At 47.5% G+C, this 27,295-nt stretch overlaps 1 protein-coding gene across 2 annotated transcripts in view; it reads right to left on the reverse strand.

Moving 5' to 3' along the window:
• Nucleotides 1-27,295, reverse strand: part of Asb18 (ankyrin repeat and SOCS box containing 18) — a 57,372-nt gene that overhangs the window by 25,555 nt on the left and 4,522 nt on the right. Inside the window, exons 2-3 of one of the 2 annotated variants that reach the window (XM_021199155.2) lie at nt 13,987-14,112; nt 10,796-11,063 (exon numbers count right to left, since the gene is read on the reverse strand). In XM_021199155.2, the coding sequence (XP_021054814.1) occupies nt 10,796-11,063; nt 13,987-14,112 (394 nt within the window). The remainder of the gene's footprint in view (nt 1-10,795; nt 11,064-13,986; nt 14,113-27,295) is intronic. The other variant, XM_021199157.2, reaches the window with a different exon arrangement.

Here is a 27,295-nt window from a genome sequence, read left to right on the forward strand (position 1 = left end):
TAGAGGCCCCTTGGTCTTGCAAACTTTATATGACCCAGCACAAGGCAAGGCCTGGGCCAAGTAGTGGGAGTGGGTGGGTAGGGGAGCAGAGGTGGGGGGAGGGGTATAGGAAACTTTCGGGATAGCATTTGAAATGTAAATAAAGAAAATAATAATAATAAAAAAAAAGAAAAAAAAAGTCGCCTTTTGATGGAGATAAGGGCAGACAGACTTTGCTTCTGAGTACTTGGGCAGTAATACTGTTTATGGGCAACTCCTGCTGGATGCCCCTTGAGTCCTTGGACGTTACTCGCATCCCGCCATTTCGCACAATTGCCACAGGGCCTCCCTGGACATGCAGAAGTGGCTTCATGATAACCGTGTCCAGGAGGGTGGTGGGTCTTAGGAGCTGGTCAAATGGGATCCCAGTTATTACTGTGGACCCTTCTTTAAGTGGGCGAGCATGGTAAAAACTGGGCTGCAGGCAGAGCCCTGGGGGAAGGGTAGCAGAAGCGCAAGCGCTGCCTGGAAGCTGTGTGTACCGGCCTCGGGGAGAAAACCCGAGAAGGACTGGAGCGGGGAAATGTAGCCATGCAGTAGAGAAAGGGTCCCTTCCATTGGCTGATTTCTGAGCCAGCTTGGCGTGAAGGACGGGAAGCCATACCCCGAGATCAATAGAAGAACAGTTTTTATCTTTTTTTCTCTGGACCTTCTGCCCAGGGTTGTCTCTGGAAACTTACCACCCTACCCTGTACACTTTCCTCTCCCTCCCTCCCTCTGGGGATGCACAGGGGTTCACAGTAGAAAAGGCTGAGATCAGTGGAAAGAGCCTGCGGGGCAGAGGAAGCAACAAGAACCTGCTTGGCTGTTTGTACTCTCATCGACTGTCTCAGAGCAATGGCTATTGTTACGCTTTTTTTTTTTTTTTTTTTTTTTTTTTTTTCTGGTATTAGATGATTACAGTGGATGGTGATATTTGGGGGCCAACTGTCCCCTAGATTGTACACAGACCCCTGTACCTTGGCAAATGGAGACATAATTGAGTGAAAAACAGTTTCAAAAAGGGACTCTTCATTTTCCTGCATGTACTGGCTGGTTTTGTATGCCTACTTGACACAGACTGGAGTTATCACAGAGAAAAGAGCTTCAGTTGAGGAAATGCCTCCATGAGATCCAGCTGTAGGGCATTTTCTCAGTTGGTGATTGGGGGGGGGGCATTGTGGGTGGTGCCATCCCTGGGCTGGTAGTCTTGGGTTCTAAAAGAGAGCAGGCTGAGCAAGCTAGGGGAAGCAAGCCAGTAAGTAACATCCCTCCATGGCCTCTGCATCAGCTCCTGCTTCCTGACCTGCTTGAGTTCCAGTCCTGACTTCCTTTGGTGATGAACAGCAATGTGGAAGTGTAAGCTGAATAAACCCTTTCCTCCCCCAACTTGCTTCTTGGTGGTGATGTTTAGTGCAGGAATAGAAACCCTGAGTAAGACACTGCACATGGGTCACTAGGTAATATATGATCTAGAAACCTCTCTAATATCCTTTCTTCCAAAAAATAAAATAAAATAAAATAAACAGCATTTCTCCCCCTCCTCTTCCCCTCCCCCCCCTCTCCTGCTCCTCCCCTGATCCTAATACTCTGGATAAAGAGGAGAGCCAAAGGCATCAGAGTGAGAGGAGAGCCAAAGGCATCAGAGTGAGAGGAGAGAAAAGTGGCAGGGTGGAGAGAGGCTGATAACGAAACAAGACTGAAGACCTTTGAAGTAAACTCACGCAGGGAAAAACACATAGGTCCTAAGACTGCACCTGAGTGGACTTAGACAAAAGAATCCACTCAAAAAATCAGTTCATCGACACCAAGCACACCATCTCCAGCTCCCAAGGACCACTCAGCCATCCCTGCTGCTGATCTGATGTCTCTCAGTGTCTACTTTTGTCTTTCTGAGGTTCTGTCATGGTTTTGCACCTGTCTTTGCACCCACGTCGCTTTGCGTACAAAGCAATCAATTGCACAGGCAGCCCATATTTAAAATACAGCCTTCTGTCAGTGTTCACAGGTGTCGTCTCGACTCTCGGATTATTCTAAAGAGAACTGCCGTGATCATCTGTGTATATATCTTCCTGCAGATATATGTCCTCATTTTCCTTAGCTAGAGCCCTAGAAGTGGATAACGGGTGGTTCCATATTTAATGTTATAAGAAAGTGGCAGTTTTCTAAAGAAATTGTAGCGTTTTACATAACAGCCAGGGTTTTGTTTGTTTTGAATTATAATCGGCATGAAATGGAGACTGTTTCATTGCGGTTTTAAGTTGCATTTCCTTGGCAACCAGGATGCTGTATGAGGCCTCTCCCTAGGCGTTGGTCTAGAGGGACGAGCTTTGATTTGCCCTGGTTTCTCGGTAATAAGACCTACCCGGGAAGTTGGCTCCTTAGTTTTGCCAATTTGACACAAACTAGAGAGAATAACCAGGGAAGGAAGATCCTCAACTGAGAAAACCCTCCATCAGTTTGGTTTGTAGGCAAGCCTACGGTAGCATTTTCTTGTTCAATGAGGTACGTGGGAGGGCCCAGCCCTCTGTAGGCGGGGCCAATCTGGGCTAGTCCTGGGTTGTATCAGAAAGCAGGCTGAGTAGACCATGAGAGAAAGCCAATGAGCAGTGTTCCTCCATGGTCTCTGCTTTAGTTCCTGCCTTGAGTTCCTGCCCCGATCTCCTTCAGTGATGGACTGTGATCTTTAAGTTAAGTAAACCTATCCCTCCTCAAATTGGTTTTGGTCAGCATTTTATTGCAACAACAGAAAACAAACAAGTGGTGGCCTACACCTCTTTAATCCCAGCACTTGGGAGACTGAGGCAGGTCGATCTTCTCTAAATTCGAGCCAGCCTGGTCTACAGAGTAAATTCTAGAACAACCAGGATTACACAGAGAACCCTTGCCTCAGGAAAAAAAAAAAAACCCAAAAAACAAAAACAACAAAACCCAAAACCAACCAACCAAATAAACAACAACAACAACAGCAAAACCCCTAAACAGGAACCAAAAATCCCAAACCCCAAACCCCAAAACCACCACCAACAAAAATCTAACAACTACAAAAACCCAACAAAACAAATACAGGGAGAAGCAGAAAACTGAGGACCTTGGCAGGTGATGCCCTCAGGGGGTAGCTCAAGCTGAGCCTGTGGTGGAACAGGATTGGATATTAATGATGGAGCTGAGTGGAATTACTTTGGGACACAGGCAGGATTTGGAGAGGTGATCTTTCAGCACTGCCTGCACATGCTTGTCTGTCTTCAGGTCCTGGCTCTACCTCACACTAATGGTTTACACTACACTTGCATTGCCTTAGACATTCTAAGAATCTAGAGGTGATTTAAAATATCCCAGAGGATGTATGTGGCTTCCATTAAAATTTGAGGCCTTTCATATATCAGACTTTATTTAGCATCTTCAGATTCTGGGTACCCATGGATACCCTGGCACTAGCCCTGCATGGATACCAAGGGATGCCTGCATACCATTTCCCTCTGCTCAGATAGTCCCACCTGCCAGGCTAGAACTGGAACAGAATTCCGTAATGATTTCCTTCAATGATGTCTGCCCCCCACCTCAACTGGCTACATTCACAGGTCCAATTTTGTCTTACAAATTATCTTTCACTTAGTACTGACACACCTGGAACAAAAAAAACTGAGCCAGTGTGCTTCTTATTAATATATTTCACGGAGGAAGCAAGTCCTCCTGACTTTGCTTCAATCAAGGTGGGGCCAAGGACAAGAGTCAGGGACCGCAGAAACCATTGATGGTTTTAATCGCTGAGAGTCAAAAGGGGGGGGCGAATAGGGTCGGGATGGGGTGGGGTTACTCTGATAACAAACAGGGCGATGCTGGCATGCAGCCTGCAAGGTGGGAAACAGGAACTTTACTGAAACTTTTCTTTTTTGGAAAAAAAAGTCTCTTCAAACAGCCACTAGATTAAAGGTCTCATATCCCCTTTCGTGTTCTGAATCCCGAATTCTGAAGGTTGCTGCTCTGAAGGAAGCACAGATAATTTTTTTTCTTTTTAAATCTCAAGAACTCAGAGACTCAAAGGTTTTCAAGTTCTGTGCCCATGGAGAATTGCAGACTGACAGGAGATGGGGCAGAGCTGGGTCCCTTGGTATGAGGAGCATTGTCAGAAGACAGAGGAAAGCAAATGGCTCTGTATGTGGGTCATCGACCTTCTCGCTACTGTGAGGTAAAAAAAACCACCAAGGATGACCTAAAATTGACTATGTATTAAAGATCCCAGAGAAAGTAACTTTTTTTTTTTTTGTCAAAGTGACAATGTTTATACTCCTTGGAGCCAGACCTCCTCAGAGTCTTGCCTTTAGAAGGACTCTTTAGAGAAGAAAAGCCTGGTTGCGCCCTCAAGTCCCTTCTGACACCTATTAACTTTTTATCCTTTAAGGTAGTGGGCTACGTTATTGTAGAGGTGTTCAGTGGAATTGCCAGCATTTTCAGCTTGATCGTTGACACTGGAGGGGTTCTAAGTCAGCTGTTTTCATAGTCCTGCCTAAAATTCTGCTTTATTTATTATTTAGCTTAAACTGCCTTGCCCATGCCCCATGAAAAGAGTGTGTGTCTCCAAGATTCACCTTAAATTTCATCCTCAGTGGAAAAGTATGAAGAGGCAATGGATGGATTTAGGAAGTGATTAGGTCTTAAGCTCTCTGGTCACAGGCACAGGCAGTGCGTATAAAAGCAGGCCTGGAGGGGAGTGAGCTCGTTGCTTCTGTATCTTCTGCCTCTGATGCCACATAAATATGCAACAGCCAAGTCTAACGCTGGGAGCAGAGAGAGCCCTCCCCAGATCTGCCTCTGCCGGTATCTCTGTCTTGGACTTCCCAGCCGCACCTTCAGAAAGGTGCTTTTATATATATATATATATATATATATATATATTATATATATATATATATAATATATATATATAATATATATATATATAAATTTTCAAGGCTGGACACTTGTTATTGGATAAGCAATTGGGGGGCATTATCCTTAGGGAAGACTAATTTTTTCTGCTCTCAGCCTTCTAAAGTAGCTATTTTTAATATCAGACAAGGTTTAGAGCACTGGTTCTTTCAGAGGACCTGTGTTAAATTCCCACTGCCCACATGGTGGCTCACAACCATCTGTGGCTCCAGTACCTAGGACATTCCCAATGCCCTTTTCTGGCCTCTCTGTGCACTGCATACATGCAGCACACAGGCACAATCCAGTCACACAGTAACCATACAGAGAGAGTTTAACTCCCTCTTCAATGACTTGACTAAGTAAAGAAAGTGAACTAGGTACTCAGAAGTATTGGTAGGCCTAGGGAAATTGATGTGACTGACTTTCCTAGGACGCTGAATCACACAACAGCCAAATACAGACTGAAGTACACGAAGGCATTTACCAGGAGAGATATATTTTGGATTAGAAAATAAGTCTTGATGAATTTATAAATTCATGCAAAGTACAATTTCCAAATCCTTTTGATTAAGTTGGGAGGTAGAGGCAAGTGGATCTTGTGTGTTTACGGTCAGTCTGATCTGTCTTAGAGTTCCAGGCCAGTCACAGTGAGATCATGTCTCAATGAAAGAAGAATAAAGATAGTATACAGGAAGACTTGTAGTATCTAAGGACAGTATATAGGAAGACTTGTAGAGCCCTGAAAGTCTACGTTTGAAAAATAATATTCAAACCAATGACTTTAGCATATATTTAAATACATTTGTAAAAGATAAGCAAATGAGACTCAATGCAAGCAAGAAAGGAAAACAGCAGAAAACTCTGCAGGGGTCAATGAAGCAGAGAACAGAAAAATAATAGAGAGGAGAATTAAAAAAATAGCAGAGAAGTTCAGTGAAATCACAAACAAAACTACTGGTGACCTGGGAAACTCCAACTTCATGAATGAGGGAGGGTCGATGAGGTCGGAAGGAGACTGATGGGGGTGGGATGCACCCCAACCTCGTGAATGAGGGAGGTAATATAACAATTGGCAGCCAGTATAAAAAATAAGAGTTAACCTCATGGCAGCAAATTAGACTACTTAGCTGGAAGAGACGAAGCTCTATGAAAGCTTGCTTAAGAAGAGAAATAACTTACCTCTGTTTAGGAAACAGCATGAGTTTATAGTGAGAATCCTCTCACCAAGAAAAAGCCACACCCAGATGACATGCACATGAGTTACAACAGCCAAAACAGCTTTGAAAATAATGTTTGAGGGCTTGGTCTTTATTTTTAAGTTGAGATTTTATGTGCATTGGTGTTCTATCTCCATGTCTGTCTGTGTGAGGGCATCTGATCTCCCGGAACTAGAATCACAGACAGTTGTGAAATGCCATATGGGTGCTGGGAATTGAACCTGCCTTCTTTGGATGAGCAGCCAGTGCTCTTCACCATTGAGCCACCTCTCCAGCCCTCTGAGGGCTTACTCTTACCTTAAGTTCTATTACACGGTTACAACAGTCAAGGCAATGTGTATTGGTGGGAAAATAGATGAATAGATCTTTGAGGGGATGTCTCTTCCACTCTGGTCATCTTGTGTGTGGCCATATTAGCCACATTATCTGTTTGACTGACTGCAAGACGGAGTCTTAGTAGAACATCATGCTCTCTTCTTGAATCCTATCACCACACAGCCACTTGCCTCCCTGGTGGCAACCATGGGGCTGGTTCCTGTCCTTCCTGGGTTCACAGGAGGTTTCTTTCCTCGCTCCCTCAGATCAGAGCTACAGACAAAAGCTGCTCCAGGGAGGGGAGCTTAGATGTGGTTGCTTGCAGTGAGGCATCCTTCTATTCACATGGATGTCATCCACCTCTGTAGTCTGGAATGTGAGACAAGGACTGTATGGAGTTGCCATGGCAGCTCTTCCTCTCAGTGTTTGTGCAACCGATTGGCTCATTGTGGTGTGCTTGGTGAGAGTCTAGAAATGACACCAGATATGAACAGCCACTTGGTTTATATCTGTGTGTGATTGTTTGTAGAGGTCAGAGGTCAACCTTCAGTGTTCTTTAGGAACTGTCCCTGTGTGTGTGTGTGCGTGTGTGTGTGTGTGCGCGTGTGTGTGTGTGTGTGTGTGTGTGTGTGCTTTCGAAACAGGATTTCTCTGTGTAGTCCTGGCTGTCCTGGAACTTACTCTGTAAAACAGACTGGCTTGAACTCAGCGTTCCACCTGCCTCTGCCTCCTGAGTGCTGGGATTAAGACTGTGTTCCACCAGTGTCTGCCTCCCCATCTCCTTTTTTGAACAGGGGTTTTTATTGGGCCAGGAGCCCACTGAATAAGTGAGGATGGTTGGCTAGGGAGCTCTAGGGAGCCATATGCCTTTGCCTCCCCAGGGCCAGGATTGTAAGTGCATGTTGGAACATTTGGAGGGAAGAAGGGAGAAAGAAATTATATAATTGTATTACAATTTCAAAAAATAAAAGAAATAATTAAGGAAAATAAGTGCATGTCATTGTGCCTGGCTTTAAATATTAGCACTGATGATGAAAGCCATCTACTCGGTCTTGATTAATTGATTTCTTTGGGGCAATTTGCAAAGGCAAGGGAGTGGGGAGAGGAAGCGTCTTTGACAGCAGCAGGTTTGACCCTCTGCTGTTGCAGTATTCCACACCACCACAGCCTATCACTCAGCCTGAGAAAGGATGGATCATAGCAATATGGGTGTGCCTCAGAGTAAACACGTGAGGAAAAGCCAGAGAAACCCCTGCCGGGACAGTTGGAAAAGTCCCGAAACCAACTAGTGACTTCAATTACGCCTCACAATCTATTAAGAAAAGAACTCAAGACGGGTTAGATTTTTTTTGCAGGAGGTTGGGGGTTGGGGTGGGATCAGCTCAGTCCTGGCATAGGACAGTAGGTCACAGTGCCATGAGGCAGCTCCCATCTACACACAGTGCAAGTTTCTGGGGGTGGGAGGGGGCATCTATGAAGTGAAGTGAACTGTGATCTCTTTGTTTTTTTCTAGACAGGGTTTCTCTGTGTAGCCCTGGCTGTCCTGGAACTCACAGAGATCCATTTGCCTCTGCCTCCCAAGTGCTGGTGTTAAAGGCATGCGCCATCCCTCCAGGCAGCAAAAGGAGTTTGGCTCCCTGGGAGAGGACCATTGTGAGTTCACTGCAGCCAGCATGGATCTAACTTACCTGAGCTAATATCCCGCCCGAGCCAGCACACCCCTGCAGCCAGGTTCAGAATGCTCAACCTCACACCATTAGCAGGCTTTTGTCTAGTCTGTTTCTGGAGAAACTGGCAGACAAAGTAATTGTCTGGAGTTGCCTTGGCCTCAAAGTTACAGCACAAGGTGGTTGCAGCCTGGGCAAAATGAATCCGTACAGATTTTAATGTAGGACTGTAAGATTTAAGTCTGTAGACGAAACAGAGGAAACTTCTGTGGACTTGGGTCAAGCAAAGAAATTCTAGATAAAACAACCCAAGACATACTCCCAAAAGAGTAAATTTGGCAAATTGAACTTTATCCAAAGGAAAAACTTCTATTCCTCATAGATACTGTTAAGAGAAGAAAACAGAAGATGGAGGCTGGGAGATGGTGGTTGTTAATCTCACACATAATGAGGGCCTTGTACCTTCAATATATAAAGAGATCTTGAGGCTTTAATATGGAAACAACTGAATTTAACATCTGAGCAAAGGACCTAAACAGATAGCTCACCTGAGAGGAATACAATGGCAGACAAGGATGGATTAAATATCTTTGGATAAGTTCAGAATAATTGGGAAAGAGTGATATAGTTGGGGAAACGCAGACTGGAGCTACAGTGTTTTGCTTCCCTGTGATTGTCTACATGTCCCCGACTCAAATGCCACATGGCTAAAGGGAATGCATTAGAAACCAGTGTGGTAGTAACTTAAACGTTACCTTCTTAATCTCACCAGAATGGCTAGTTATTGGGACCATAGGTTTATCCAAAAGCAATAAAGGTTTATAAAAGGGCACAACACTCAGAGATATTTGATCTGCAACAACCCCAAACTGGAAACAATCAAATGTCTTTCATTCTTTTATTTGTCTGCCTGCCTGCCTGTCTGTCTATCCATTGATCACAGTAACTAGGATTGAACTCATAGCCTCACAAATACTAGCCAAGTGCCCTACCCTGAATTACATCCCTTCAGGGGTTCAAATATCTTTCTTTCAGTTAGGAACGGATAAACCACACTGTCGTATATCCACACCACAGAATACTACTTAGCTCGAAAAGGGAACGAACTGTGGGATCCCCACGGCAACATGGGCGTATCCCAGAAGAATTATGTCGAGAACAAGAAAGTAAATAGCACATTTTTGTTGATGATGTTTTGTTTGTTCGTTGTTTTTTTTCTTCTTCATTTTTTGAGTTTCTGTTTTTTTTTTTTTTTTTTTTTTTTTTTTTTTTTGAGACAGGGTTTCCTTTGGGTAGCCCTGGCTGGGTTGGGAACTCACTCTGTAGAGCAGGATAGCCTCCAACGCAAGAATTCCTCCTGCCTCTGTCTTTCGCTGGGATTAAAGGTGTGTGAGCCATCACTGCCTGGACAATGGTACATTCTACTAAATAAGAGATTTTAGAACTTTTTGGACTTTTTAAACACGTGCGACTGACTGATGCCCTTCACAGGCTGGGGCCTCTGCTTTGAAAATATTGCAGGGGCTTTGTTACTTTCAAGATGCTGGGAGTCTGAGAGCCTCTCAGGCAAGTCTACTCTGGACCTGGCACCTAGCATCCCTGCCTGCTTGCTGCACGCTTCCAAGGGGCAGGAGACCATAGTAACTTTGGGCAGGTGAGGAGCAGCGGACCCCAGTAACATCCAAGAGTGGGATATAGTGATTTTATGTTAAAACTACTACGTAGAAAGCAGCCAAGCAATTATAAAGCAAGAGTAAGGGCTAGAACCTTCGAAAAGAAATGTTGAGATGATACAACGTTTCCCTGGCAGAAAACGCCAAACAGTAGCACCAAGGTCGCTGGGGCCCCTTTGATCCTCTCCACCCCAGGCAGCTCGACCCGGGCGGGTGGGGTCCTTGTGGGCCTCGGAAGCTCCCGCCCGAGAAGCTAACCATTTATGTCACACTGTGACAATTATTCTGCATAAAATTATCATTAAAAACCCTAATTTTTCAGCCTCCAACCCCGCCAGTGGCCTTTTAGCATTCTTCAGCACCACGTCTGCGGGCCGTGATCAGAGGCTCATTACCGCGGCGTGGCGCCCCGCGCGCTCGCAATCAAGCGCTAATTAACCCGCCCGGGGCCCGGCCGGCGGGGCGGGTCTGGGAGGGTCCAGCGGCCGGTGGGGCGGGGTTCATGGCCTGGGGACTAGGGTCAGACCTCAGACAGATCCCAGCATGGGCTTGAAAGATCCCAGCCTGGGGCTGTGGGTCAGAATCACTGGCCGGGAATTAGGGTCAGAATCCCAAGCCTGGGGACCAGGATCCTGCAGGGTCTCTGCTGTGGGGAGTAGACTTAGGGTCCTGGGCCTGGAGACGGACTGATGTCTGGCTTGAGGACTAAAGCGATCCCAGCCAGAATTGGGCACCAGAACACATAGATCCTGCCCCTGGGACCAGATTCAGGAAATCTCCCGCTTGGGGGCTAGGGATAGACAGGTACCCAGTCTGGTAAGTGGGGTCAGGGTCCCTTCCTGAGTCAATGGTCTGGAAAAGGAGTAAGTATGGACCCGGATCCGGGATCATGTGGCCAAGGGCCAAACTTGAGTCTAGGCCTAAGACCTCCAATGTGGGTCCCTGGACCAGTCGGTGGAGATGCGAGAGCGCGGAGATGCGGAGCGCGTCTTACCCAAGCGAGGTGGGTGTGCGGCATAGGTGCAGGGGTGCTAAGCCCTCGGAGTTGAGCAGATCTGGGTCTGCTCCGTGCTGCAGCAGCAGGCGGGCGCAGGTGGTATAGCTCCCGAGACAGGCCTCATGTAGGGCACCACGACCTCCGGGACTGGCGTTGGGATCAGCCTTGCGACTGAGCAGGTGTCTCACGCAGGACTCGTGGCCGTGGGCCGCAGCGATGCACAGTGGTGTGGTGAGCTCCCGTTTGTACTCCAGGGTCCAGAGGCCTGGGAGGAAGGGGACAGGGTATAAGGTGAGTGGGACAAATGGAAGAACCGGGGTGGGGTAAGCCCTTTGCTGAGGCTGGAGAGGGTGAAACCCTATCTTAGAGCTAAGTACCAGGTGCATGTGTACGAGAGACACTTGGAAGTATAGTTAGAGATGTAAACCCCAGAGAGCAGAAAGACACACGAAGGAAAAGACAGTATCCATGGAGAAAGAAGAGGAAGAGGCTGGGAGCGCTACACCGGAGGAGATAGGTCCCATTTCTGTGACATAGGAGGGAGCTTTCAGTTGTGGGGGAGGGGGAGTGGGTAGGTAAGGGGGGGACTGGAAATCTTGTAAATTAGAATTAAAGGCCAGGAGGAAGAATAGACGGGATAGGATGTATGTATGTATGTATGTATGTATGTATGATGTAATCTCAGTGCAGAAGGGATCACTGGATTGGGGGTGATTAAGAGGAGGGCCGTGGAATTTTCCGGATCTAACCTTTGTCACCTACCCCTTCATCATTAAAAAGAAGCAAACAGACTAACCCCATCAAGGAGGCCTGCTGGAGAAAAAGACAAGGAAGAAACTGAGTGTTCTTGGAAGTGGCGGCTACAGAAGGTGGCTGTCCAAGGGCAGCACAGTTCTGCTGTGCATGTGCGAGTGTGTTCGTGCATGTGTGTGTGTGTGCATGCATGTGTAGCATTGCTCTTTCTTGATGGATGAATGAACAGATGCTGTGTGTGACTTCTCTGAACACTTCTCTGCTTTCATGAGGCAGGCACAAGGTTGTTAGTGGCCAGGAGCACCTGTGTGTGTGTGTGTGTGTGTGTGTGTGTGTGTGTGTGTCGTGAATACCATCAAGGGACAGGCCCTCGCATGGCAAGAGGGCTTTCTGTAATGATGGAAGGATCGATGAGGTGGCTGTAACGAGCTGCCCAGGAGAGCCTTTCTGAGGCCAGCCTCCTTCCTGGGACCCATGCTGGGCTGTTTTGAAAGCCCACACTCATTAATTACCTGCCTGTGTGTGGCAGAGAATCCCACTCTGCTGCTTGTCCCGAAGGCCCAGCCTGGAGCTAGCTGTTTGCTCGGTGGGCAAGGTGGGGAGTGACTGTCACCACTGGTTAAAGGAACAGGACTCAGAGGCTCAGGGATTGGAAGCAGGGTGGGGAGGCAGTGTCTACCTGGGTTTGGACTCTTTTGTTGTTGTTTTTTTTTTTTTTTTTCCCCAGGAAGACAGTCTGATTACAGGGGTGGGGTGCGTCTTCCTGAGGAGAGTGGCCCTCTGTCTCCCCCAGGGACCATACCAGACCCCTACTTTGATGCATTTACCAAGACACAGAATCTACTTTTACTTGCACAGTCTTAAAAGTTCCCAGCCTACTCTGCTGCCTCCTCCCAACCCCAGTTCTGTATGCCCACCCTGATGAGCTAAGACTTCCTAGGTCCTGGGCTGATGAGGGTCCTTCATGCCATCAAGAAAATGTAACTTCTGGGTTGGGGAGAACACTCAGTTGGTAAAGCATTTGCTATAAAAATATAAGGACTTGGGTTTGATCTCCAGAGTCCACATGCAAAATCCAGGTATGGTGGTCCATGCTTACAATCCCCAGTGCTGAAGAGATGGGGGCAGGAAGACCTTTGGGCCGACTAGATCCAGCCTAGCCTAGCTGACAAGACTCAGAGTCAATGTTCCCAGAGGCTATTTTCTGCTCTGGGGAGTCAGGTGGCTGGGCAAAAAATACCATGGGGATCCAGGTAGCCCTGAGCCCCTGCCACCCTGGTCCTCATGGAGCTCGGGCTGTATTAACTCGACTGCCGCCATTTCCCTGATCCTTGGCTCTCAGCACATTCTAATTTCCTGACCTGCAGATGTGTTCTGGAAAGGTTGTGGAGCATAAAGGTCAAAAGACTTTGGGTGGCGGGGAACTAGATTTTGACAAGATGAAAAAAGAGGCTAAATTATCATCCTGGGGTTTGCCATTTGAGCACGTGTGACTCCAGGGTTGGGTAGCATGTGATTTAAAAACTAAACATGGCTTAACATTCAAGCAGCTGACATTCTTGGTCTGTGACAGGCAAAGGCGGGATGCCCAGCTAGGTCTCACTAGGTACAGCCAGACCCATAGGACTGACATCTTCCAGCCAGCAGGCTTCATTCTTGTTACAAACCGGACAGTTCTTTGGCACTGTTTTGGGTTCAATTTCCTTTGCTTGTGAGAGGTTTAAACAGAAATGTGTTAAAGAGCCACCTTTCCACATTCTTAGCCTGCTAGAGCTCACAGGTTAGGACTTGGGACACTGGCCACAGATCCTCAGTTTCCTATGGTCTGGCAGAGCTGTGGTGGATTTCAACACAGGAGTGTACAGCAGGTGGGTGCCTAGCACATGCTCCCAGCCCTAAAGCCTGGGTACATCTGGATGGCTCAGCACATAGCAGCCACATCTGGAGTGTCCGGAGTATCCCTTGTCACACACACAACACAAGGATCTATGGATTTATTTCCTCTTCCTTGTTTTCAGGCTTCTTTAGGTTCCAAGAGGAGGGTCTGCTGCAAGCCTAGTGTCCTTCCCTCTGTTGACACTGTACGGTCTGTAGGACGCCATAGCCATTGCCAAAGTACTGTGGTGTTCAGCGATTCATAGAACGACCTCACACAGAGCTTCCTGTTATGGTTCCATCTAATCTCTAGCTCCCCAGCTGCCAAGATCAACAGCTAAACCAAGGCTTTGCTTTCAAGGTATGAGATGCATCCAATGCCACCAGCTGGGTGCTTCTCATCCATCACCAGACCAAATTTGTTTACAGACCTCCTTTGGTTATAGACACTTGCAAAAGGCAGGGTCTGTGTACCCTCCCTTCAGGAAGTATGCACACATTTCCAGAGGGTTAGTAGAAGCTTATAGAGGCACAGTAGAGCTTTAGAGGAACCAGGGTACCTGAGAGCCCAAAGGTGGCCAGGGATGTCACCTGCCATTCCATCTCTTCTTCGTTACTGATCTCAAATACCGTGTTGGCATCCCAGAAGCACTGGTCCATGAGGACTCGAATGTGGTCCAGGTCTCCTGCCAGCAGTGCAGCGTGGAATGCAAGCTCTGGAGTCCCAGCTCTGACCTGTGACTCTTGGCTCATCTTCTGCAAGATCTGCAGCTTTCTCCCACCTGGCTCTGGTCGTCTCTCCATTGCAGAGCAACTGCTTTCAGAATGGGTTCTTCAGCAGGGGAAGCTGGCTTTGTGGAGAGTGGGCTATTTCTATTGTCATTACTCCATTGTCCTCCACTTGGAGCTCTACGACAGTATATTTATAACTCCTGTGGGCTCTGATGTGATAATGGTTACTTGATATGACCACGGTCATGTGACCACTGAGATATCACTGTGTTCTCTCACCCATGTGATCGTATGGATGATAACCCCTAAGGAAACAAAGACTGTTTCTACCTGTCTCTGAGCCACTCTGCGCGTGCAGAGTCAAAGGCAGACACCAGCCACGTGCGTTCCACCTGACGACAGACTGGGCAGTTCTCTTATTTACTGTTTGATCAGGTGACCCCAGCCAGACACAAGGCACTGAGACGGGTGCCAAGGTCTAGAAAGCAGCCAAGGTCATGCAGGGCGTGGCAGAGCTAGATTCTCTGAAGGGAGGTGAAGAGAAGCCATTGTGCAACACTGTGGCAGGGAAGCCTAAATTGCATTGGAGAGCTCAGGAAGTTGGAGATGCCCAGACCATTGGATGCCCACAGAGGAGGATTTCAGACACACAGGAGAGCTGGCCGGGGAGAATCAATGTGTGCTGCAGGCAGCAGAGCTGGAGGGCTGGACTGGAGCTCAGACAGCAGATGCGGAGCTACAGGACTTGGTGTTTGGTCCTGCTTTGGCCGGGTCCTGCATTGTATGCCTCCCTTCCCCTCCCTTCCCTCTCTCTCCCTTCCTCCCTTCCCCCTTCCTCTCTTTTGGACTGGGCATGTTTATTCTGAGCCATTGGACATTGGAAGAATGAGACTTGATTTTATATTTTTCAGAGGCTCATAGTTCAGAGCTTGTCGTGAGAGCACGGAGTTGGCTCAGCAGATAAATGCTGGTCTGATACACCTGACAGTCTAGCCCAATCCCTGAAACCCATAGGAAGGTAGACAGAGAGAAGTGACTCCACAAAGTTGTCCTCTGCCCCCCGCCCCCACATACTCCCTGGCACACAAACACAGTCTGAGTCTCAGATGAGAATTTGAACTTTGGATCAATCTCTCTGTCTTCTGTGGTGGGTATGCATGTATGTAGGTATGTGCATATATGCACATGCTAATGATCGATCTCCATTTTATTATCTTGAGTCAGTGTCTCTGAACTAAATTAAGAACTCACTAATCTAGCTGGTGTAGGTAGCCAGTTTGCCCAGGCTATCCCCCACCCCCACCCCCATCTCTGCTTTCTCAGTATATGAGATTACACGCAGTCCTCATGCCTGCCTGGCTTTTCCGTGAGCATCTGGGGATCTGAACTCACGATCTCTCACTTGTGTGGCAAATGTTTTATCCACTGAGCCAGTTGCCCAGTCCTGGACTTTTGAACAGAATCGGGATTATTAGAGACTGTGGAGACTTTCAGAAATGAACTAATCGCACTTCGCATCATGAGATAAAAATGAAGCTTTAGGCTCAGAGGTGGAATATTATGATTTGAAATGACACATTTGGGTGTCGAACTGACTAGGGGTAGAGCTTTGATGGTTAATATTCACTGTTAACTTGACTAGGTTTAGAATCAGCATGGATACAAACCACTAGGTGTGTTTACAAGGGCGTCACCCTTAGCACGGGCAGCACCACCCTGTTGGCCAGAGTCCCAGAGAGAGTAAAAAGGGGAAACTGATCTGAGCACCAGTGTTCATCTCTCTCCGCCTCCTGGTTGTGGGGAAAAGATGTGAGCAGCTGCCCCATGCCCCTGAGGTCACAATAGGGTCACCTCTATTGATAGACCTTCCCTGACATGAAGACTGTGACTTCAGACTTGGAACCTAAACAAACCTTCCTTTGCTATGTTGCTTTTCATGAATACTTTGTCACCCTGACGAGAAAGACACTAGACCTACCTGTCTTTGCTCTTGTCACAGACCCTAGTTATGGGCACAGGTGGGCATGCGTAGGTTGACCCGAGAGCTGGAGCCTGTCTGTGATGCTGGGACTCACAATTGCTCCACAGAGGAGAGCCTCAGGATACGCTAGATGCAGAGAGGCATGGCTGGCTGGCTAGCCTCTCAGGGATGCCTTCCCTTCACACAGGTAGATAAGGGATGCGGGCTGTGCAGAGAGGCAGAGGGCTCACTGGTGAGAGATGGTGGGGCTGGAGAAGGGGCTTGGCCATGAGCTCCTCTGCCCCATATGTCCTTCCTGTCCAGCAGCAACAAATGTGTCTCCGGTTCTTCTTTTCTTTGAGTGCAGGCACAGCACCATCTCATTTTCCTCAAACAGACTGTGTAATCAGATCCACTTCTCGAAGGCTCCCACGCAGCTGCAAGATGAGGCAACTTGAACTTGGCCCTCACTTTACGTTGGAGGATGCTTTCCAACCTGTTGGGATCTCTCATTGGATGTTTTTAAGAGGGTCAGAGGTGAGTCTTGGGATAAAATGAGCTGTGCTCGAGGCTAACTTTAGCCTCCGTGTGTTTTAGTTCCCTCAGAGTCTGAGCTGGAATTCAGTAGCTAGGGAGTAGGGCTTTAAAAATAACTCCTGGCAGACGGGGGCACCTTTGCAAGTGGGACATGAAGATGACTTCACAAACCTGGCACAGAGGTCAATAATAATGATAATGATGATAATAACAAGCTATTATTATTATTATTACAAGAATAGAAGCACTGTTGACCATTTCATTAAATAAACCAACCAACCTAGAAAGCAACCCATTCTTCCCCTGAGTTGTTAACCGAACATGGCTACATTTTAGGGTGCCTCGTAAGGTTTGGGGGTTTCAGAGATAAAAATACCATCTGCGAGGATTACACAGGACAAGACATTTGTGTTTGGAAGACCCCCAACAGGAGCCACTTAGTCTTCCTCCCCAAAGCTGTGAGCAGTCCCCCTGGTGTGTGAGTGACACTCCTTTCCGACCCCGTGCCCTGGCTTAGGCTCCTCACCCCGTCCATCTCTAAATGACCCTGCCTATGCACAGCTGCCCTGCACAGCTGGCCTGCACAGCTGGCCTGCACACCTGGTCTGGGCAGGTAAACCCGCTTGCTCATCCTTATCCTTTTCAACTCAGTCAAAACCAATGCGCAGCCCCAAGATTCCCCTCAGGCTTTGCCTTCTTTGCCAAGTCTGGTCCACACAGAAAGCCAACTTCTTTTAAATGTAAATTTGTGTATAAGTTGCTGAAAATCTAATCAAAACTTGAGGGACTACGGTAAAACAGAAGGACCAGAGACTGTGGTTTTGTTTCAAATACAGGACAAATTGAGATTTCTTAAACTGGCAGACATCACACCAGGTCTGCAAAAGCCCCTACTGGATTAGGAAAGAAGATGATCGATCTGGGGATGTTTCAAAACATGGGTGCCAGTTGTAGGTCTGAGGGTCAGTAGGAGCCCATTGGGTGAGCAGGACTTGGAATGTGACTGTTACTGTGCAGTGGGGTGAGGTAAAGGGTGTGTGCACATCCACCTGAGAGGGGTGGTATTCTGAAAACTTCAGAGAAGATGATAAACTATGGTTCTTTTAAAAAGAACTGAGTGATTCCTGGTGGAGAAGCGCCACACACGAGACCTCAGAGCAGTGCCTGATACTTTAGTTGCTGAATAGAATCTCCTGAGGAGCTACAAAAGCCAGCATGGCAGGATCCCAGCCTGAAGACGTGTGCTGGGCTGGGCTGCATGCAGCCTGAACCTCAGGACCACTAGGAACTGTCTGAGTGCTTCTCTCTGCAGTCAGGTTGAGACCATGCTTGACTAGGGACACTGCAGATGCTGCCTTCAGGTGATCTGTGTGAATATACGGGTGGGAAATGGGGAGCATGCAGCAGTCTGACTCCAAATGATCTCAGCCAGCCAGAGCAGTGAGCTGATTCAGTCTGTGATCCAAGCTGGTGGGGAAAATCCAGGCGTGTAGGACCCTGTTTCTTGTGACTCAGGGCTATCGGACTGCTGCTCACCGTCTGGGTCCTCCTGTTTATGTCTCTAGAGGCTTCACTTTCTCGTTGGCCAGCTTAGAGGTAATTGGTGCCAAAGGCATACTGATGCTTGCGCCCAAATTTAGGTGACACGGATGCAGCAAGCTATCTGGAGTTATTTTAAACCATCAAAGCATGTCTGCAGAGAGCCGACTTGTGTCAGCAAAGGGTCGGTTCAAGTTCGCTTACTTTGGCTGTCAGAACCCCGAGTCCTTCCTGGAGTCTCTGAGCAACAGTGCTTTGCTGCCCATGGTCCACTTTGATTCCTGTCACGAGCTTGTGTACATCCGGTTCTGCCTCTTCACTGGCCCACAGTTGGTCTGACTTTTCTTGGCTAGCATCTTGGTTTCCCAGTTAGGTTGCTCATTTAACATTTATCCACATTAGCAGTTACGCTGAGAATGGGAGTGAGGTGGTCACACCTCACAGCCCTAGGAGACCATTCTCTTTAGTTCCTCTTCCTGTCTGAGTCTCTGGCATCATCATGAAATCGTCCCTCTTTTCTTGCAAGTGATGTTCCCCCCTCCCTACCAAACAGGGAGATGGTCCTACCTAGAAATGCTCCTGAATGCTGTTTTCTCCTGGAGAGAGGGTTAGTAATGAATTTCATTTACCCCAAGTCAGCAGATTTAGTAATTTTATTTCTTCAGATGATCCAGCAAAGGGTACCACTTTGTATGGTAAACCCTGGCAGAATGCTATACACGTGGAAAGGTAGAGTGCAGAGTGAATGGATGTTGAGGAAGAGAAAAATCTAAGCAGGCAGGGACGCCCAGCTTCTGTCTGAATGACAGAGTGAGAAGCCATTTCTCCACCTTACCTGAATATCATATTGCAGGGGTACTTGAGATTTAAATAGTACGTATGATGCTTTGTCCACAGAAGGGATAAAAATTAGTCTTTTCTAACTGCATCTTGTCATGGAGACAGCTAATGAGAGAGATTATTATTATTTTGCCTTTAGATCCAGTGACGGTGAACTCCATATTCAGATGGCCCCGGGTTGCACACATGATGGAGTTTGAGCGGTGATTCCTATCTCCATGGTGCGCCAGGATCTTGGTTTCCTGCATCTGAGCTGACACAGGCTCATGCTTCCCCTTCACAAGGAGCAAGTGAATATTTGCATTCTTGGGGCAATCCAGTCAGGTCTGAATGCTGAGTGCTGGGTGGCCTGATGACATGACTGGCCTCTGTGTCCCAGATGCAGGGAAGGGCTTCTGAAGCAGTAGGGTGCCTCTGTCATTTCCCCATGCTCTCAGTAAAACCAAGGCTTGGCTTCCTTCCTGGACCACTGGAAAGTGCCTGGCTCCCTGCTGGGGTCAAGTGTCTGAGTAAGTGACAGGTCGAAGGGGCCAGAAGTTAGTGTGTGATACATCAGAATCTTTGCATGTTTGCTTGAACATGCTCATCTGTATTGCTGGCCCAGTCAGTGTGCTCCTTTTATAAATGGCCACTGTGGCGGTAGGAATGAGGAATGTCTCCCCTAGGCTCAGGGATTTAAACAGTTGGCTGCCAGTTGGTGGTGCCCTTTGGGGAGGTTATGGAACCTTTAGGACATGGGTCCTGCTGTGGGAAGTCTGTCACTGAGAGTGAGTTTGGAGAGCTTATAGCCTTACACCTCTTCAAGTTTGCTCTCTCAGCATCGTGTGTGACCTCACAGCTTCCTGCTCCAGCCGCTTGTTACCACACCATCCCCATCCTTATGGCCTGCAAACCCCTGGGGCAAAAGCCTAAATAAAGTGCTTTTGGTCATGGCATTTTATCATAGCAACAGAAAAGTAGCTAATATACCTTCTAGAGTCCACTGGACCCTAGGCTGGTGGTTGGTGTCTCAGCTACAGGCCAGATCACAGGCTTCGTTTTCAATCCTTTTCTGATCATATTCTCGCTGGCAATTCCTGAAGGCCACCTGCCTTCATCCCACAGTCTGCTCTTATTTTTATCATTATTGTTTTAAATAGGAAGTCTGGCAGGTACGTAAAGCTCCATTTTAGACTTCCGGGACACATCTAAGGCAAGTCAGTTACACAGACATTAATACGAAGAGTGTCAAAGTGCCTTAACCTCTCCTCTGCATGACAATGTGAACATGGCACACCTCATTTAACAAAACATTAAAACATTTACTTCCTCAGATCAAGTGTATCTATTAATAATGACTTAAATTATCTGTACCAATCTCACATTATTAAGAAATCTCATTTCCTCCGTGTGGAGGAACACAATACAGGGGAGGGAACAAATCACCCCTGTAACTTATTGTCCCGATTACTTTCCCTACGTGCCACATAGCCCAGCACAGACAATGTAAAGTGACAAGGTCCAGCCCTGTCACGGATGGGAACACAGCCAAAGGTCAAGCACCATGCTCACTGACAGCCCACGAGTGCTTGTTTGCTGCCCAGGACGCAAAGGTGCCCTTGAATGTGAGTTGCCACTGTGGCTGAGTGCAGAATGGAGACACTAAAAGACTCCTCATGCAGGACCATGTGGCATGACATTTGTAGACCTTGGGGACAGCGTGGGAGAGCCTATCACAGAGCATTCCACTCCCAAGGAGGCCAAGTTTTCTTTGCAACTGTCCTGGGGATTTAATGACATGGTGAAATTGCAGCTTCTGCCTCTTGAGACAAATTGCATGCTCAGCCTGATTGTTTTCTATGAGTCTCACACAGGGAGCAGGATGCTGCTCTCTTGAAGCTGGCTTGGTCTGATTGTTGTGCTGATCGAGCTCTGTGGCCCTGTTTGAAGCCAGAGGTTCCTGGGGTACCTTCCCAGGCTTTCATGCAGGGGCCAACTAAAGCCAATTCCGTGTGATACGTGGAAGATTTTTTGGACTTTATTGAAAGTTTTTTGTTTTTTTTTGGTCACATTTATTTATTTACTTAGGGTGTGTACATATGTGTGTATGCACATGTATGATTGCCTGTGGGTGCATGGGCCAGCGGGTACCCAAGCAGGCACTATGGGTCATGCATGGAAGTCAGAGGACACATTTGAGACTCTCTTCTATTCTTCCATCATGTGGGTCCCAGGGAGAGATCTCAGGCCGTCAGGTCTAGAGAGAAACACTTTCATCACTTTCATCTTGCCGGCCCTAGACGTATTGGCAAAAAAACTTGTAACCCTGACCCTCCAGCACAAAAATTATATAAACGAAATGAGTATTAAACATGTATCATTTCCAAACCTACTAATTAAAAGTGTAATTTGTCTGCCTGGAGAGGTGGCAAAGTCAAGTAAGGGCAAGCATGAGGACCTGAGTTCAGACCCCTGGCTCCCACCTAAGAGCCTCCCTGGTGGGCGTGGCCAACCGCCTAGACTCCCATTGCAGAGAGAGGGGAATCCCCCAGCTCTGGGTTCAATCTAGAGAGTCTGCCTCAAAATAAGAGATGGCAAGGAAGATAGCTATCATTGACCTCTGTCCTCTACATTCACTCACACCTGCACATAGACACGCTCCCACACACATGTGAACATGCGTATGCATACCAGACACACATATGCATGCGGAAAATGTAAGTTAGGGCTGGACATGCAGCCCAGTTGATAGAGTGCTTGGTTAGCATGCCCCAGTACCACATAAAACGGTAGGATGGAACATGCCTACACTCCCAGCACTTAAGAGGTAGAAGAAAGAGTACTGGCCGCTCAAGGTCATTCAAGTTTATAGTTCAAGGTCATCCTCAGCTACATAGTGAGCTGGAAGCCAGTCTGAACTAAATGAGTCCCTGCCTCAAAAGATACAATGTCAACTAAAAAGTTTTCTTGCTTGTTAAGTCACAAAAGAGTTTCTTAGAGAACTGAGTTTTGGAAGTCTGTTGATGAGGATGGAGGGTTCAGTTCTACTGGACTGGAAATGCACACATATGGAGCTAATGTATACAAAGCATGTTATAGTTACTAAAAGCGTATGGGCAGATAGTGGGAGTCCCTGCCTTGAGGGATCGTGCGTTTAGAGGGTGCTAGACAAAGCAGCCATTAGCGGCAACTGGAACCGCATCATCAGAAGCCCAAGCATTTGTGCTCCGGGTACCTCGGCAAGGTAAGGTGTCAGAGTAGCTGGAGGGCACAACAGGCGCCTTCCAAAGGTGGCATCCTGACAGAGCAGCGGGGAGATGGTGTGTAGGGATCGCTATGCACTGTGTAAAAGCATCTCCTGTCCGTAAAAATCTGATGGTCAATAAACTGAGGCAGGATTAGAAGGTGTGTAGAAGGTGTGATATCCAGGAGAGAGAGACAGAGAGAGAGAGACAGAGAGAGAGAGAGAGAGAGAGAGAGAGAGAGAGAGAGAGAGAGAGAGACGCTGGGAAATACTGAGGCACAGGACAATTCGCCACCCAGACTCAGAGGAAGTTGAATGTATGAAACTGAGAGGAATTAATCAGCCATGTGGCAGACATAGAAGAGTATAAATGGATTGAGTTATGAGCTAGTTGGGGAACAAGACTAGCTTAAGGCATTAATTCATAAATAAACAAGCCTACGTGTAATTATTCAGGGACCGAGGCATGGGTGGAAAAGCCCGGGGTTACACTGGTGTGTATGTTCCTCCTCAGTTGTTGCAGGGGAGCAAACCCCATTATTCCTGGCTGAGAAGGAATCACAGTGCTACGATGCCTGGGAACGAGGGTGCCATTTAAAAGGTGGCATCCTGGAGTCCAGATGGAAAACAAAGCAGCCTGGCAGAGGGCCTGGGGCCTGGAGCTGAGGGTTGTCACTGACCCAAACCCCTACCTGTAAGGAAGACTTGACAGCCCAGCTGTCAGGGCAGTCAGGATCTGACTTAGCTGGAGACAGACACCTCACTCACTAGGATCCTTTCCAGTGTAGCCAGTAAAGATGGTTCCAGGTACCAGCGGGGAGATACTGGTATTATGACAGGAAAACTGCCTAGTTACACGGGCTCCTGAGCTGCAGGGTCAGAACTGTGCCAGTGTATCCCCACCAAGCAAGCTTTCCAGGTATTGATGAGGCCAGCTCTCCCCAGTGTCTGCCTGTGCACCCCAAGACTTCTTGGAAGGAGGAATAGATATGCTGGCAGCACCCAGAGAGCCCGAAGGTCTCAGAGGACAGGTGGGTTTCAGGACTGGCGCCCTTGTTGAGGTGTAGTGTAGTTTCCCAACCACTGGAGATGAAGGGCCAGAGATTTCTTTTTCATTTTGGGGAGGATTCCTAATTTGTTACAGAGTTGATTCTTTTTCAAGACCCACTGAAAAACAATTACTGGGAAAAAAAAAACTTAAAACAACCATGAATCATACCAGTGAAATTGTGCTATTGCACAAAATAGCTGCAAATGTTTCTAACGATTCTAGCAGTCAATGTCAGTGTCAAACACTCCCCTGAGTGATACTTGCTGCCCGCAGGCTCAGGCTAGCACTGGAGTGTGAATCAGCCTTTGGAGCCATACCTGAGAGGTAAAGGGAAATGGATTGGGCAGGTGGGTCATCAGTGTTTGCCCTAAAACTTAAACCATGTGCTGTTGCATAGAGGATGCCATACTTTCACTGTGGAACCTCAGACAGTAAATGTTTTGGGTTCTATGGGCCACATGGCCTCTATGGCAACTACTCAGCTCTGCCTTTGGGTTATAAAAGCAGCTGGAGATGACTTGTAAATGAAGAAGGTGACTGCATGCCAATAAAACTTTATTCATAAAGCCAATTGGCTAACTTTTGCTTTGGGCAGTAGGAACTGTCTTAGTTACTTTTCTGGTTGCTTTGTTAAAATACTCGTGAGAAAAAACAACTCAAGAGAGAAAGATCTTATTCTGGTTCACAGACCAAGACCAAACAAAGTTCATGGTGGTGGGGCAGTTGAGGTGACAGGACATTGAAGCAACCATCACATCACATCCACAGTCTGAAGCAGAGGGTGATGACTGCATGCTGATGCTCCATTTCCTTTCTGCGCTTGTGTGGTCCAGGATCCCAGCCAGGGAATGATGCCACCCACAGTGGGCATGCCCATAGGTGCATCTAACCAGGTGATGCTAGTCTGATAAGTTGACAAAGAACAACAGCTGTCAGAGGGATCTTTGCTGGTTTGTGGGAAGGAGTGCTATACAACTCATCTCCAAAGATGCTTTCCACTTTTTCTTGCCAATGGAATCTGCTCTTCTTTATAAGCTAAATGTGACTCTCCCATGGTAACCGAGTGCCCACACCCAGGCGCACCTTCCCCTCCCATCTCTGCCTTGGGTGTGCTGAGCTTAGATCTGTAGATTCATATCCTTCACCACTCACTCTGGAAAATGACTTTTGATCATTTTTTTTTCTCCTGCTCCATTGGGGCTGGAGCTGGGCTGTGTAATCAGATTTTGATACTATGTGACAGTCACGGTCATTTTACTTTCATTCATTTTCCTTTCTGCTCCTCAGGCTGGGAACTTATGCCAACGTGCTTTCAGGTTTGATATACTCTCCCCCCCCCGCCCCCCCCCCCGATCTGTTGATCAGCCCCAGTTTCAAGGAAGGGGGACATGCTTGGGCATATGGTGTAGTCCTCAGGTTTTAATCAGGAAGGGAGGGCGAGGTGAGGAGCAGAACCAGGGTGTGCTCTGGCACCAGCCTCACTACTTCCACCCTTCCTATGTATGGAAAAGAATTTTCAGGTTTGTTCCCTCCCCCGCCCCCCTCCCAGATCACTTGCTCCCATTCCCCTACCTAATGGCTGCTCACTACTTTTTCAGACAAATGTCAGCACAAGAGCCTCAGACTCCTGGTCTCGCACAACAGTCCCAACTCTCCCCTCTCCTCTGACATTCACTCCCTTGCTTCCCACTGCCCCGGGCAGCATCTCATACCCTGTGTGCTCCGCACCGCTACGGTGCTCCTTCTTTATCATCCTAGCCTCTCTCGATGGTTGCTCATCCGTCCAAGGCGACCTGAATCGTCCATAATCCACTTTGGTCCCCCTCAGTGTAGGTCCTGATGTTGGCGTGGGCAAATGGGGCTGGGAAGGTAGAGCTCGGCTACAGAGAGGGTACCCGCCATACCAGTCTGCCTTCGCAATGGTTCAGAGGCAGAGCGCCATTGCGGGAGCTGAAGGCAGCATCGTGGGAGGGCAGAAAAACCTCTCTCCTATTTTCCTCCTTTCCCTTTTGTTCTTCCCAAACGGAAACTCTCCAGCGTGCTTGGCACTGATGCTAATGGGAGGGTGCCATCAGCATACATTACCGTTTTATTAGTCTGTTTCTCCATTTTGATTCTGAAAATATCCTGATTTAGTCTAATTGCAATTTCACTGTGTTCCCCGGGCAGGAACCGTTCGTCCTGGGGGTGGGGTGGGGGGAGGGAGACGTGACCCGGTAGGATTTTTTTCTTCCTGCCCACATGTCTTTGAAGCTGGACCATTAGCTCTAAAACATGCATTTCATCTCTTCACAGTGTGACTCAACCTGCTTCTGGGACAAATAAGCGCCTAGGGTGTGTGTCTTGCAGAAAGCAAAGAAACATTCCAATTCTAGGTATTTGTGTGTCATCTAAAGCAGGAGCGGCCGCTGCGACCATCTTATTCCTAAATAATTTAACTATATTCAAAGATAATCTGATGTTATTGTAGGAAAGTGTATTTCTAATAAATTCCACTTGATCTGGGTGAATCAATTCAGGCGGTACATAATTGAGTCTGTTAGCAAGGACTTTAGCAAGAATTTTGCAATCAGCGTTAATTAAGAAGATGGGACAATAATTTGTGCATAATTCCGGATCTTTTCCTGGCTTGTGAATCAAAGTAATAAGAGCAATGCTCAGGCTGGTGGTGGGGCAGTGTCATTAGGTTCTGATTTATAAGTACTTAGAAAGGTTTAATTTCATTTTGCTGCGAGCAGGGTCTCCCAGCCCCCACAGTCTCTGGCCGGGTGAGCAGCCGAGTTGGTGGGGAACATCTTTTCCTTTCCCTGCCACAGGTCACCCCTCTGCTTCCAGTTTCTGCTCTTATTCTCTAAATGAGCCTCTTATGCATTTGTCTGTCCTTCTGTCCATCCTTCCTTCCCAAAGTCTTTTGTTGAAATGTTCAGAACTAGGGATTCTGAACTATTCATATTGCATGTATATATATGTATGTATGTATATGCATGTATGTATATATGTATGCAAGTGTGTATGTATGTATGTATGTATGTATGTATGTATGTATGTATATGTACGCATGGGTAGGGGAAAGTGCCTTCATGGACCTTCTTGCTTTTAGGAGGGCAGGCAGCATGATCCTTGGCCAGAGACAACAGAAATCAATGCTCTACCCTTTCACTTTAATATATTTTTATTATCATATTTGTATGCATGTTTTGCCCACATGTATGTCTGTGCATCACATGTACTGCTGCTTGAGGAAGTGGTGAGCCTCCATGTAAGTCTGGGAATCGAACCCAGGTCCTTTACAAAAACAGCAAGTGCTCTTAACCACTGAGCCAACTCTCCAGCCCAATGCTCTACTCTTACCTGGGTGCTGATTAATGAGTGGACACAGTGAGCTTTCGTGTCCTGCCTAGTGCAACCCCAGGGTGAACTCTAGGCACCAGGAGGTACTGAAAAGAGCATTGGGTACACAGAGGCTGGGAGACCTCAGTTGCATAGTCGAACACCTTCCAGCCTCTTCTGAGCCATTTTCTTCCTTGGGGTGGGAGATAAGACCTCTTGGGAGGTGCGCTGAGAACGGAGGCTCAGTGTGACATCTCTGCTTCCTCTCCCCCTGCCTCCATCGGAGGCTGACTGCAGATCTGTCACACTCTGCTGAGGAACTTGCTCTCCTCGGCCTGGTAGCCCAGCTTTGGCTCATTCTGTGCACACAAATGTGTGACCTGGTTTCCTACCAGCCATTCAGACAACAGGTTCCACTCCCCAGTGATCCAAAGCTAGTCATTGGAGCTTTCTGCTGAAGGCAGGGGATCGTCTGCACAGACCTGGGAGAACTACTCAGTGAGGCAGGCTAGCTGGAAATGGCTGATGTTAATCTCCATCAGCACAGGTGCCTCTCAGAACCCCAGTCAGCAGACAGCTTCAGGGTTGACACAGACTGGCCTGATTTACTTTTTCTTTTTTCTTTTCTTTTTTTTTCTTTTTCTTTTTTTTTTTTTT

Source organism: Mus pahari, chromosome 5, assembly GCF_900095145.1.
Source record: "Mus pahari chromosome 5, PAHARI_EIJ_v1.1, whole genome shotgun sequence".
Taxonomy (NCBI): Eukaryota; Metazoa; Chordata; class Mammalia; order Rodentia; family Muridae; genus Mus; species Mus pahari.